Raw genomic sequence first — 12,902 nt, 5'->3', positions numbered from 1 at the left:
CCATCACAGCACGACAACAATCCCACGCTACCCCAGGTAGAGTGTCATCACAGCACGGCCACAATCCCACGTTACCCCCGGGTAGAGTGTCATCACAGCACGGCCACAATCCCACGCTACCCCCGGTTAGAGTGGGATCACAGCACGGCCACAATCCAACGCTACCCCGGGTAAAGTGTCATCACAGCACGGCCACAATCCCACGCTATCCCGGGTAGAGTGTTTACTATAAGTTAAATGCCACGGTCTTGATACAACCTGTAAGTTGGAGTAATAGTGATACATCAACAAGTTCGATAACAAGTAATAAAGGTTTGAAATACTTCTGATTTATTATGATATCTAAGCATAATGAATGATTTGCATGTAAATGGATTAAGTTTCGAGAATTGTTTATTTCAAATACACAAATCTTTACGGCACTATATCACAATCTAATCTATGATCTAATCAATTTCAAATGAAACATTATCTTTGACATGTGTTAAGTTATAAGCGTTACTTTAAAACCCAGTCTGGTGGACAAGATGTTTTCGTCAAGCTGTGTACTGCTTTTCCATGGAGTAACTATTCCATGAACTATAGAGGTTGATGTAGTTGCAATCGGTCATCAGTCGACATCACGGGTTTAAGTATCAATAGCAGATGGTCGTGAGTTGATGAGGACATTGTGAACCAGCTTTATATAAAGGGCATCACTTCGGCCTAAACCAACCAAAGTTCGTTACATCAAGACTGAATGCTAACTGTAGCGCTAACGTACTGGTACAGGTAAGTAATGTTGTGAATTTATTTATAGTACTTTGCCTTACGTACTCATAGTTTCGTCAAAATCCTTTCCTAAGATATAATTACATCGTCCAAATAGGCCAGAACTTCCTTCCAAAAGTCAATCCCCTTAGTATCAAATTCACCGACCGTTGAACAGTGACTGGAGCATTTACATAGCCCAAAAGGCATACGACAGTATTGAAACAATTCATACTTTGTTGAAAAGGCTGTTTTGTTTTTGTCGCTGCCATCAAGTTCTTTTTGACAATAGCCACTGGTCGTATCAAGGGTTCTAAAGAACTGGGTTCCCTGTAGAACATCTAAACATTCGTCAATAAGCCACTTCTGAGTTCCAGCTGCGCACGTCTGTTACTGCTGACAACGGACTTTCTCCTGTGAAGTGGCTTATACGTGTATTTGGTAAAGGGAAAGATCTTTAGCAGTGACATTATTAAGAGCTCTGTAATCAATACAGTGACAGACTTGTCCACCTTTTTTTCTGACGAGCACTGGGGGGTGAAGCCCATCCTGAAGTTGAAGGTTCTATAACGCCCATTTTGAACAATGAATCGAGATGAACCTTTTCCTCATTTTCAAAACCTAACAGGGTCCTCCACATGTTTGATTGGCGTAGCCGTGCCAGTAATGATAGGATGCATATATCTGAGTATTCACCCAAATCTAAATCAGTATATTCTGTGAGTAATTTTGCCAATTCACCCGATTCATCTGTTGTCAGATGTGCACTTGATTTTTCCCATAATTTGTGAATATGTTTTAAAACATCATGAGTACCTTTTCCTCCCACAAAATTGTATTTAAGGGCTCTCTAGCAAACGCTGAAGGTAGGTAAAACATGCAAATTGATACTAAATCTTCCCTGGAAAAAAAACACGCTTAGAATTTGTTACCGTCCCCTCGCTTCATCAGTTGACTTCAATAGTTATGTTGTGCACTGTACATGTATGTGGAGCTTCGAATAATGCTCGCGTCACAAGACGGGCATAACTTGTACAGATACTTCGCAGTTGCTTTTTAATATAGGTTTTCTCGGTCAAATTCGGCAAATGAGCAGTCAATTTAATTTTCATGCGTCCGAATTAAAGCTGTTTTGTTTTTCCAGTTGTTACTGCGTTTCAAATTCAGAATTCGGCGATTCAATTTCGTTTTGGGTCGAGTCAAATACCAACCCCCAAAAATCAGTTTTCTGTTTCTCGCATTGAGCTTCATACAAATTTGAACACCAGTTCATTGCCCAAATTAAATTGACTTGATTATTCATAGCCTGTATTTTCTCTTGTTTGTAGATTTCCATAATGAAGGCTCTGTGTGGAATTGCTATTTGTGTCTTGATATTAATCGAGGTACACATTGCCGCATCGTGTTCTCCAACTCGAGACTGGCGTCCACAAAGCTTCGTCGACCGATTGGAGAATGCTGCAATTGCATTCAAGGGTAGAGTTATCCACATGCCACAACCACCATTCTATGGGATGTATACGGTCAAGTTTGAAGTCGACTGTGTTTACAAAACGTCTCTACCGATCACGAAAGAAGTTAACGTCTTCGGGTTCGGATATGATGGAGGCATGTGTTCATCCACAATGGTTACCGCCGGGGGATCCTACATAATGTTAGCACGAGCACCTTATACTACAGGAGGAAACCTGATGGTTGATATGGTTAACATGCAACCCGCTGCTGAAACTGCTTCACAAACTCTCCTCGCCAGGGTGCAAAATGTGCATTCTTGCCAAAAACCCGAATAAAAATATGTTGGTTGTTCTTTCAAAACCTCACAGAAAACACTACACGGCTGTGGGTCTGATCCCCCTTTGGATATGTGGAACGGTCCAGTCTAGGACATCAAACACTTTCAAATGTTTATATCTAGGATATAGAACCAATGACTAACGGAAAGACCAATCATTTGATCAACTGATGGTCAAAGGGGTGGGGACATTGACACGTATGAAGTAATGACCATTTAAGGTTTTCATTGCTTAAATTTAACTCATTCAACTGGAACCAGTGATCTTTGAGTTTCATCTTTTCATATTATATACATGTCAGCAGCAATATTTGATTAAAGTTTTAAATCGGTACATCATTTCAATAAGGAGTTATGACCATTTAAGGTTTTTCATTGTTTTAGCTCATTCAACTGGAACCAGTGATGCACTCTTTGAGTTTTATCGTTTCATATGCATCTTTATGTAAACATTATTAATTTGATTTAAATTTCAAGTCAGTACATGCTCACTCAACTGAAACCAGTGATTAACTCTTTGAGTTTTATCTTTTCATATGAATCTACATGTAAGGAGCAATAATTGACTTTAGTTTCAAGTCAGTACATCATTGCAATTAGGAGTTATGACCGTTTATTTTGATCAATGTTTTAGCTCATTCAACTGGCACCAGTGACGGAGAGTTTGATATTTGTTTAAACAAATATTTTTAAATGTTTTAGATTACAATTTTGAGTGTTTTTTTTTTAAATCCAAATGTCAATGTTTGAGCCTGAAAATAAACTTTTACTGCTCTGCAGCTCGCCAAAAATTTGCCAATCTAGGATAACTTCAACTCTCCAAATGGCGTTGAACTTTGGATAAAACAGTGACATAATTATAATATGCCATGACTTATGTTATCAGCGCTCACTTTGAGGTTGTACCCTCGTAATATATTACTTTGATTTTAACTTTGTGGTGTTTTGTTCATTTTTAACTGTAGGCCGCATGAATTTTTACTAATGCTTATACATGTAATAGGTTATAATTACTATAAAAGGTTATGGAAACTATTCTTGTTATGACTATTATACGTACGAATCCTTTTATGAATTCAATAATCAAATCAAACTTGTTTGTGTTTATCCGAATTGCTTCAATAAAAAAAATTAAGCTAAGCTTGATTTCCTTTATGGGCAACTGATCATGGGGTTTGTGTTTATGCTACCTTTGTGCAACTCAAGAATGCAATAATATAAGGAGTTGGTGTCCGCAGGTTAACAAAAGGGCTTTTCTTTTGTGAACATGTTGCGTAACAGCTTCACAAAACATTTTCAATGAGCAGCCTGGGAAAAAGCCTTTCTCAGAACGGAAAAGCACATTTGCTTTCAGGGGCCTTATTCATGAAGCCTTCTTAGGCCTTAGTAAGCACTTACGAGTTATTAGTTCGTTCTTAGCGAGTTGCGTCATATTCACGAAGCACTCGTAACTTCAATCGAGTGCGTAAGTCCTTACTAGTGCTACGTGGGGTGTTTTCGGCTTCATAGCGTTTCCTTAAACCCTTTCTTAACATTCCTGGCCAACATTTTCGGGCGAATTGAGCTTTATACCAATAACAACCATTTTTAATATGTTCTACAATCCTTGCGACATTTTCTCAAACCTATTTTTTCTCACTTTTTAGTAAATATTTCGTGATTTTGTTATTTCATCATTAAATAATTGTTTATGTTTATTTATTTAGTTAATAGTAATAATAATAGTGGGCATGTATAATGCGCGGGTATCCATCTAAAAATGCTCATGGCGCAGTGACACAAGAAATGGGGAAAAAGTTATGAAGTCCTCATTAGATGAGGCTTGAGGGAAGTTTTGAACACTATTGATGGAGAAAGTTTAACATGATCGGGCGAGTCGTTCCATAATGAAGGAGCAGCAGAAGTAAATGATCTTTCACCCAATGATGTTTTGGCCAGGGGTTTCCTTAAAAGATGTTTGCTATTAGATCGCACGAAGACTGGCGGTTGGGAGTATGGGGTCGGAGTCCTTCTGAGAGATATGGTGATTATTTAGTTAATAGTAATAAAGTGCCTTTTGATATGAGCGATAGACATACACAAGGATATTGAAGATGATTTATCCTTAATGGGTAGCCAATGTAGATATTGTAGGATAGGTGTGATGTGACTCTAGTGTTGGACCGGGTTACAATTCTGACGGCAATATTTTGAAGACGAGATAAGCGGTAAATTTGATTATTATGCAGTCCATAGAGGAGAGAGTTTCCCATGTCAAGTCGGGAGGTTACAAAGGTGCGAACGAGTTGCTCTGTAGTATTTACTTCGTTTATTTATTTACTTCGTTTATTTATTTATCTTATATTTTTAGTTTAGGGGTAACCAACTACATTTTGTACTCTCATTGCATGTTTGCGTCGTGTGAAAGCTTGCGAAATCTCTGAATGTCATCCCATTTGTGATGTACCACTTTGGTAGTTCTGAGGACTTTTCCAACACAGATGATTCTCCGCGATTTGCCCAGGTGTCGGCCTTTCTCTTCAGCGTTACAAACTTACAACATCTGAAAATTTGTTGTTAAGAACCTACCAATTCAATGCAACAAGGTCAACTAACTTCACTATCTCAGCAGGCGAGAAACTTCGCCTTCCAATGATTCCCCTTTGCCTCCTCCTTGCGTTGAACGGTCTTCCTCCTTGCTTTAGTCTGGCTCTGCTCCATGTTTGCAGGGTGACTGTAGCCAGTCCAGTCACTGTATAAATACTCGTTCTGGACAATGAGATCACGCTCCAGTGAATTACATAACAAATCAATGACTGTTCAGCTCAAGCGCGTTCCCGCTTAAGAAGGCGTTACGAGAGGTTTAGTAAGTAACGCGGTAGTAAAGCGATACGAATGCTTTGTGAATAACACGTAAGGGCTTACTAAAGTCTTACTAAAGTCTTACTTTAATAAGCCTTTTTACACGAGGAAAATAAGCAGGGGGTCCTTGGTCTTAAGAACACAACGTTGTTAAATCTACATCGTGTGAAAGGTACCTCTGCTTAAATAGGCACGGGTCTCTGGTCTTTTTAGGTATCTAGCATGAAACGCTAAAAAGAATGTATAACTTATAATATGACGTATAACGTAAGCTGCACTGAAATTGCCTTGGTATTAAAGTAACTGGCCCTATTAAACTCCATTCAGTGGCTCCGATGAATGATAGACGATCTGCCCATTGCATGCATTGTCCGGAGCTTTACACCGGCGATTGCGAAATTACATTGTTTGATATTACTCTAATAAAGGGCAATATGGGCCCCAGAATGAGGGCTTTACGTTAGGAGCAATCAGAAAAACTGGCTGAGAGGGGTACATAGCAGGGGCTTTGCCATGCCTGAGAAGGAAAAAAAACTTGTAAATGTATACCTTGCCAGGGATGTGGATGTAACTTCTGTTATTAAATACATGTGCTTACTCAGTTTCATTCAATTTTTAGTGCAGATTTTTTTTTTTTTTTTTTTTTTTTGCTAACAAAACAGTTGCTAGCAGTGATAAGCACTTTATGTAATCCACCACAAACATAAAAACCTGTAGAAGTTTGAAATGGATCGGTCATCTGAGTCACGACAAAATAGTGAAAAACCGATAACAACATGTTTATTTTAAGTTCCATACTTTCCCGATGTCCTTCCTATCTGGAATTGACACATTGGTTCTCACGGAAATATCAAGTTCTATGTTTCATGTAGAGGGGGGCAGGTGTCACAAACGTGACTTTCTCGCATTTTGTTTTTTTCTCAACATTTTCCGAAAACTGAATTTACATCGTAAAGATTTCTTCAAAAATCTGTGTCAAACAATATAAGAGTAGAATAAAACTTCAAACTGAAGTGATACATACATGAACAAAATATTTTGTTGTAATCTAAAGCTAATTGTAAGAGTTTTTGGTATTTTGTTACGAAACTATTGCTTTTATAAGCAAACAATATGACCACATTACTTAACAATTCAAGAAAGAAGCACATTTTCTTCAAAGGCCAAGTTTGAAAGATTTTACCACCTTTAAGTTTGGTTTCACAGTGAACCAACTTTAAATCACGTTTGTGTCTACATTTATACCTATGGTAGGTGAAGTTACATTCTGGCTTATTGTCAAGTGGACAATGTGCGCCGGGCAGCAGGTTGCAAGTTCCCAGCGCGCTAATCTGATAGACATTTAAAAGGAGTTTATGGCCAGTCACTATACTCGACAACGTCAGTGTGGTCAGGGCAACTTACGTTAAACGTCATATTATAGGTCATCATAACGTTCGCTTGTAGGTAGCGCCAGTGTTTAGTCAAGCGGAAAATGCATGCAATGTGCGCTGGGCAGATCGTTTGTCAGTCGTCAATCCCAGAACCAGTGATGAATGGGAGCTTGGGCTGGGGTTTCAGTGCAGCTTACGTTATACGTCATATTATAAGTCATGCGTTCGCTTAGGTAGCGTTTCATGCTAGATACCTTTTAAGACCAAGATCCAGACTTCGGTACAACGTTGTGAAAATTATACCACGATCGTCCGTGTGTGCTGTGTGAATGTGAATTGCTTGCGTAAGAAGAAACACATGGTGCAAGAAAATCAAGATGTTCGACCCCGTTATATGATAACGTTAAACCCGTTGAGAGTGTTTATGAGAACGTGTGTGCACGACTCATTCAAGAGAGGAAGTTTTCAATGTTTAGCATGAGATCGTGGAAATATGTTTTAAATAGTTCACTCTCGAAAATCAATTTGATTTTCCCTAAAACCGTTAGATGTTTTTAAAATGAAATTCCAGCATAGTTGTAGGAGTAGGCCTACGTAGCATTCGTTCGATAAGTTTCAAGGTCGAGCATAGAACACCACGGATTTATAAAAAAAAAAATTCAGTGGGCAACAAAATGTGTGCCAGATTTATGACAACATTCATCGGTAAGAATCTGCACTCCCCAGTTTATTATCGATTGTAACCTTTTCTGCCATTGGAATTTGGTGGTCGGAGCATGAGTAAATGTTTCGAGCAACACAACTACACGTTCATTCCAACGGTCCAAAACAAAATCTTTTTCAGGGGCCGCCGACTCAAGACAGTGCAGGAAAATGATTGGTACATACGTTGGCGATGCAGATATCAGTGAAATGGACAATAAACAATGTTGACCTTTAGCACCACAAAAGACGAATGTTCTGAGATACGGGACGTTGGTTTCTGCGTCGTGTGAAAGGTCCTGTTTGAGTTTGACCAACGTCCTTGGTCAAGACAACGGGCACCGGGGACCAAGGACCCTATTTTGACTTTGTCGTGTGAAAAGGGCTTTAGAGCCACGTAAGTGACCGATTTACGAGGACTTCATGACCTCAACACCAGTCTCCAATCGCCACTCCACCCCTCCATTACTGCCATTCCATTAACCTATTTTGCAATGTTTTCAGCTATATTTACGGTTAAGGAGTCCTTTTTTGGATGCAAAACAAGGCAATTTGGGCTCTTCAATGATTTTGAATACATGTACATTTATTATATACATGTTATAAGGTCTTACACGAAAGGGCGACTAGGGCGAGTTGCCCCTCAATAACCTGATTTATTTGTTAATTAATTTGAGAATTTATATGTTTGGTTTTAACTGTTAAATACTGTAAGATCGAAGAAAAAAGAAAAGAAATGTATTTGTAAAGATCTTACTATTATGAGCCACGTAGAAGGTACTTGGCAGTTGGTAAATTAACTGAACCAAACTTAAGTTTACGTGATAGTTTAATAATGGATAACCTTAACCGGTTATTAACTCTTATAGTTAGCAGTTGGTTAAAAATGATTTAAAGCAATTTGAAAGTATGGATACAACAATTTATAATTATATAATAACTATTGTTTATTTTCTTCTAAGACTTGCTGAGGCCTGCTGAGCTATAGCAGTTGCTCAACATACGACATCAATCACAGCACGGCAACAATCCCACGCTACCCCGGGTAGAGTGTCATCACAGCACGGCCACAATCCCACGCTACCCCGGGTAAAGTGTCATCACAGCACGGCAACGATCCCACGCTACCCCGGGGTAGAGTGTCAACACAGCACGGCAACGATCCCACGCTACCCCGGGTAGAGTGTCATCACAGCACGGCCACAATCCAACGCTACCCCACGTAGAGTGTCATCACAGCACAACAACAATCCCACGCTACCCCGGGTAGAGTGTCATCACAGCACGGCAACGATCCCACGCTACCCCGGGGTAGAGTGTCATCACAGCACGGCAACGATCCCACGCTACCCCGGGTAGAGTGTCATCACAGCACGGCCACAATCCAACGGTACCCCGGGTAGAGTGTCATCACAGCACGGCCACAATCCAACGCTACCCCGGGTAAAGTGTCATCACAGCACAACAACAATCCCACGCTACCCCCGGGTTGAGTGTCATCACAGCACGGCCACAATCCCACGCTACCCCGGGTAGAGTGTCATCACAGCACGGCAACGATCCCACGCTACCCCGGGGTAGAGTGTCATCACAGCACGGCCACAATCCAACGCTACCCCGGATAGAGTGTCATCACAGCACAACAACAATCCCACGCTACCCCACGTAGAGTGTCATCACAGCACGGCAACGATCCCACGCTACCCCGGGGTAGCGTGTCATCACAGCACGGCAACGATCCCACGCTACCCCGGGTAGAGTGTCATCACAGCACGGCCACAATCCCACGCTACCCCAGGTAGAGTGTCATCACAGCACGGCCACAATCCCACGCTATCCCCGGGTAGAGTGTCATCACAGCACGGCCACAATCCCACGCTACCCCCGGTTAGAGTGTCATCACAGCACGGCCACAATCCATTGCTACCCCGGGTAAAGTGTCATCACAGCACGGCCACAATCCCACGCTATCCCGGGTAGAGTGTCATCACAGCACGGCCACAATCCAACGCTACCCCGGGTAAAGTGCCATCACAGCACGACAACAATCCAACGCTACCCCAGGTAGAGTGTCATCACAGCACGGCCACAATCCCACGCTATCCCCGGGTAGAGTGTCATCACAGCACGGCCACAATCCCACGCTACCCCCGGTTAGAGTGTCATCACAGCACGGCCACAATCCATTGCTACCCCGGGTAAAGTGTCATCACAGCACGGCCACAATCCCACGCTATCCCGGGTAGAGTGTCATCACAGCACGGCCACAATCCAACGCTACCCCGGGTAAAGTGCCATCACAGCACGACAACAATCCAACGCTACCCCAGGTAGAGTGTCATCACAGCACGGCCACAATCCCACGCTACCCCCGGGTAGAGTGTCATCACAGCACGGCCACAATCCCACGCTACCCCCGGTTAGAGTGTCATCACAGCACGGCCACAATCCCACGCTACCCCCGGGTAAAGTGTCATCACAGCACGGCCACAATCCCACGCTATCCCGGGTAGAGTGTCATCACAGCACGGCCACAATCCAACGCTACCCCGGGTAAAGTGTCATCACAGCACGACAACAATCCCACGCTATCCCGGGTAAAGTGTCACAGCGCGACAACAATCCCACGCTATCCCGGGTAAAGTGTCATAACAGCACGACAACAATCCCACGCTATCCCGGGTAGAGTGTCTACTATAAGTTAAATGCCACGGTCTTGATACAACCTGTAAGTTGGAGTAATAGTGATACATCAACAAGTTCGATAAAAAGTAATAAAGGTTCGAAATACTTCTGATTTATTATGATATCTAAGCATAATGAATGATTTGCATGTAAATGGATTAAGTTTCGAGAATATTTTATTTCAAATACACAAATCTTTACGGCACTTTATCACAATCTAATCTATGATCTAATCAATTTCAAATGAAACATTATCTTTGACATGTGTTAAGTTATAAGCGTTACTTTAAAACCCAGTCTGGTGGACAAGATGTTTTCGTCAAGCTGTGTACTGCTATTCCATGGAGTAACTATTCCATGAACTATAGAGGTTGATGTAGTTGCAATCAGTCATCAGTCGACATCACGGGTTTAAGTATCAATAGCAGATGGTCGTGAGTTGATGAGGACATTGTGAACCAGCTTTATATAAAGGGCATCACTTCGGCCGAGGGAGCTGTTTCACACACTGTTTTATACTACCAACCTGTCCCCATTATCCGTAATCAAGAAAGGTTTTATGATGATAATTATTTTGAGTAATTACTAATAGTGTCCACTGCCTTTAAGGAGGGAATGTGCCAATGTCTTTCTTTTCTCTATTGTTTTTTAAGTGGCCCTAAAAGGGGCCGTTTTGGGTTTCGTGATTCGTTGGTTCTTAAATAAGCCTTTGGGTTATTCTTGGCCCTGAAAAAAAAACGTTTAGTTTTGTTGGCTATATCATGTAAGAAAAAAATCCACTGAAGTCCAGCTCTTCTATCGTACCTGGCCTCCTTGAAGATTAACACACCTCTCAAATTGACTCGAACATAAATGTTGTTACGCCATCCGATTGAAATAAGCATATCTCTGGTACGCCTATATCAATTATCCCCATCCTTTCACCATCGAAATGTTTTGTCATTGATTAAAATCAATGACCTACTTATAAATGAACATTATTTGTTCAAGATTTTTCCTGTTCTAATATATAATAGCTGAAGTGACGTAGTTTTCGAGAACGAAGTAATTTTCTCAGAATTTGATTTCGAGACCTCAAGTTTAGAATTAATTTGAGGTATCGAAATCAAGCATCAGAAAGGACACAACTTCGTGTGACAAGGGTGTTTTTTCTTTCATTATTATCTCGCAACTTCGACGACCGATTGAGCTCAAATTTTCACAGGTTTGTTATTTCATGCATATGTTGAGATACACCAACTGTAAAGACTAGTCTTTGACAATTACCCACTGTCCACTGTCTTTAAATTAAACACATCCTCCAAATTTAGTTGAGCCATCTGATTGAAACAAGTATATCTCTGGAACGCTTTTAGCAATCATCCCCATTGTTTCACCATTGTAAAGGTACATCCATGACCTACTTAGAAATTGACATTATTTGTTCAAGGTTTTTCTTGTTCTTGTTATTAAAATAGTAGCTCCCATCCATTGGTTGCAGTTTTTAGGACTCACCCGGTACTTTATCATGTTTAACAAACGACACTTTCATCAAGGTCATGGTATCCACTGTTACGTATAAAATTCGAAATGGGCACACCTTGCGGAAAGACTGCTCTGTACTGATGGGGTCGTAAACTACCCAGTACCCAGTACCTGTAGAATGGATGTGCGGCCTATTGTTAGGCAAGCCTGACGCTAGTAACCATCACTCGGTGACTCTGAGTTTGTTAAAGATGTACTCTTTCTTGTTTGATTTCCAAGGTAGATTAGTTTAAAGGCAGTGGACACTATTGGTAATTACTCAAAATAATGATTAGCATAAAACCTTACTTAGTGACGAGTAATGGGGAGAGGTTGGTGGTATAAAACATTGTGAGAAACGGCTCCCTCTGAAGTGACATAGTGTTCGAGAAAGAAGTAATTTTCCACGAATTTGATTTAGAGACCTCAGATTTAGAATTTGAGGTCTCGAAATCAAAAATCTAAAAGCACACAACTTCGTGTGACAAGGGTGTTCTTTTCTTTCATAGTTATCTCGCAACTCCGACGACCAATCGAGCTCAAATTTTCACAGGTTTGTTATTTTATGCATATGTTGATATATACACCAAGTTAGAAGACTGGTCTAAACGCACACAACTTCATGTGACAAGGGTGTTTTTTTTCATTATTATCTCGCCTCTTCGACGACCAATTGAGCTCAAATGATACACCAAGTGAGAAGACTGGTCTTTGACAATTACCAATAGTGTCCAGTGTCTTTAAAGGATTTTGGCACTTGTTTTAAACACAAAACATAATATACACAGATTTACATTAAATTTACTCAGTTTGAAAATAATGATGGTAGAAAGCTCCCCTTAAATTATTACTAGCTGAGGTTCTGTAGTTTTTAAGCAATGAGAAAAGAACAAGTCACAAAAACAATTTGCGTCTCACTCTCACTCAGTGAGTCGAAAATTATTGTGGATGTAAAAACGTATTAACGAGTTATGGTATGTTATCTTTTAACATGCTAAAACTTAGACTAAAATATATTTCGTGACATTTCTCAAAAACAACAGTACCTCAGCACCAAAGTCAAATAATAAACGACAATGGAAACTGACTACATAAATAAATTTTGGGGAATCAGGTAACAGCTCTGTGGTTTCTTTTGCAGTCTTTCACGTCTGTGTTCGAGTCCAACCTCAGATAAGACCGGAACGCCTTTAGATACATATTACTATACTGGCACCCCGAACAAAGATAATGGGTGCGTTCGATAGCTTCCCTGC

The 12,902-nt window shown here is 40.7% G+C and overlaps 1 protein-coding gene across 1 annotated transcript; it reads left to right on the top strand.

Annotated features, from left to right (window-relative positions):
- The first annotated feature begins 665 nt into the window (after nucleotides 1–665).
- Nucleotides 666–2,572, top strand: LOC117304087. The gene is made up of 2 exons (XM_033788588.1): nucleotides 666–771; nucleotides 2,079–2,572. Exon 2 carries the CDS (start codon nucleotides 2,088–2,090, stop codon nucleotides 2,538–2,540), a length of 453 nt encoding a protein of 150 aa, XP_033644479.1. The 5' UTR covers nucleotides 666–771; nucleotides 2,079–2,087; the 3' UTR covers nucleotides 2,541–2,572.
- Nucleotides 2,573–12,902: the final 10,330 nt, after the last annotated feature.

Source organism: Asterias rubens, chromosome 20, assembly GCF_902459465.1.
Source record: "Asterias rubens chromosome 20, eAstRub1.3, whole genome shotgun sequence".
NCBI classification, from domain to species: Eukaryota; Metazoa; Echinodermata; class Asteroidea; order Forcipulatida; family Asteriidae; genus Asterias; species Asterias rubens.
Note: the sequence above shows the minus strand (reverse complement) of the source record. Positions and strands in the feature narration are given on the sequence as shown.

Coding starts and splice junctions, on each gene's coding strand:
- LOC117304087 (XM_033788588.1), top strand. CDS start 2,088: ATGAAGGCTCTGTGTGGAATTGCTATTTGTGTCTTGATATTAATCGAG.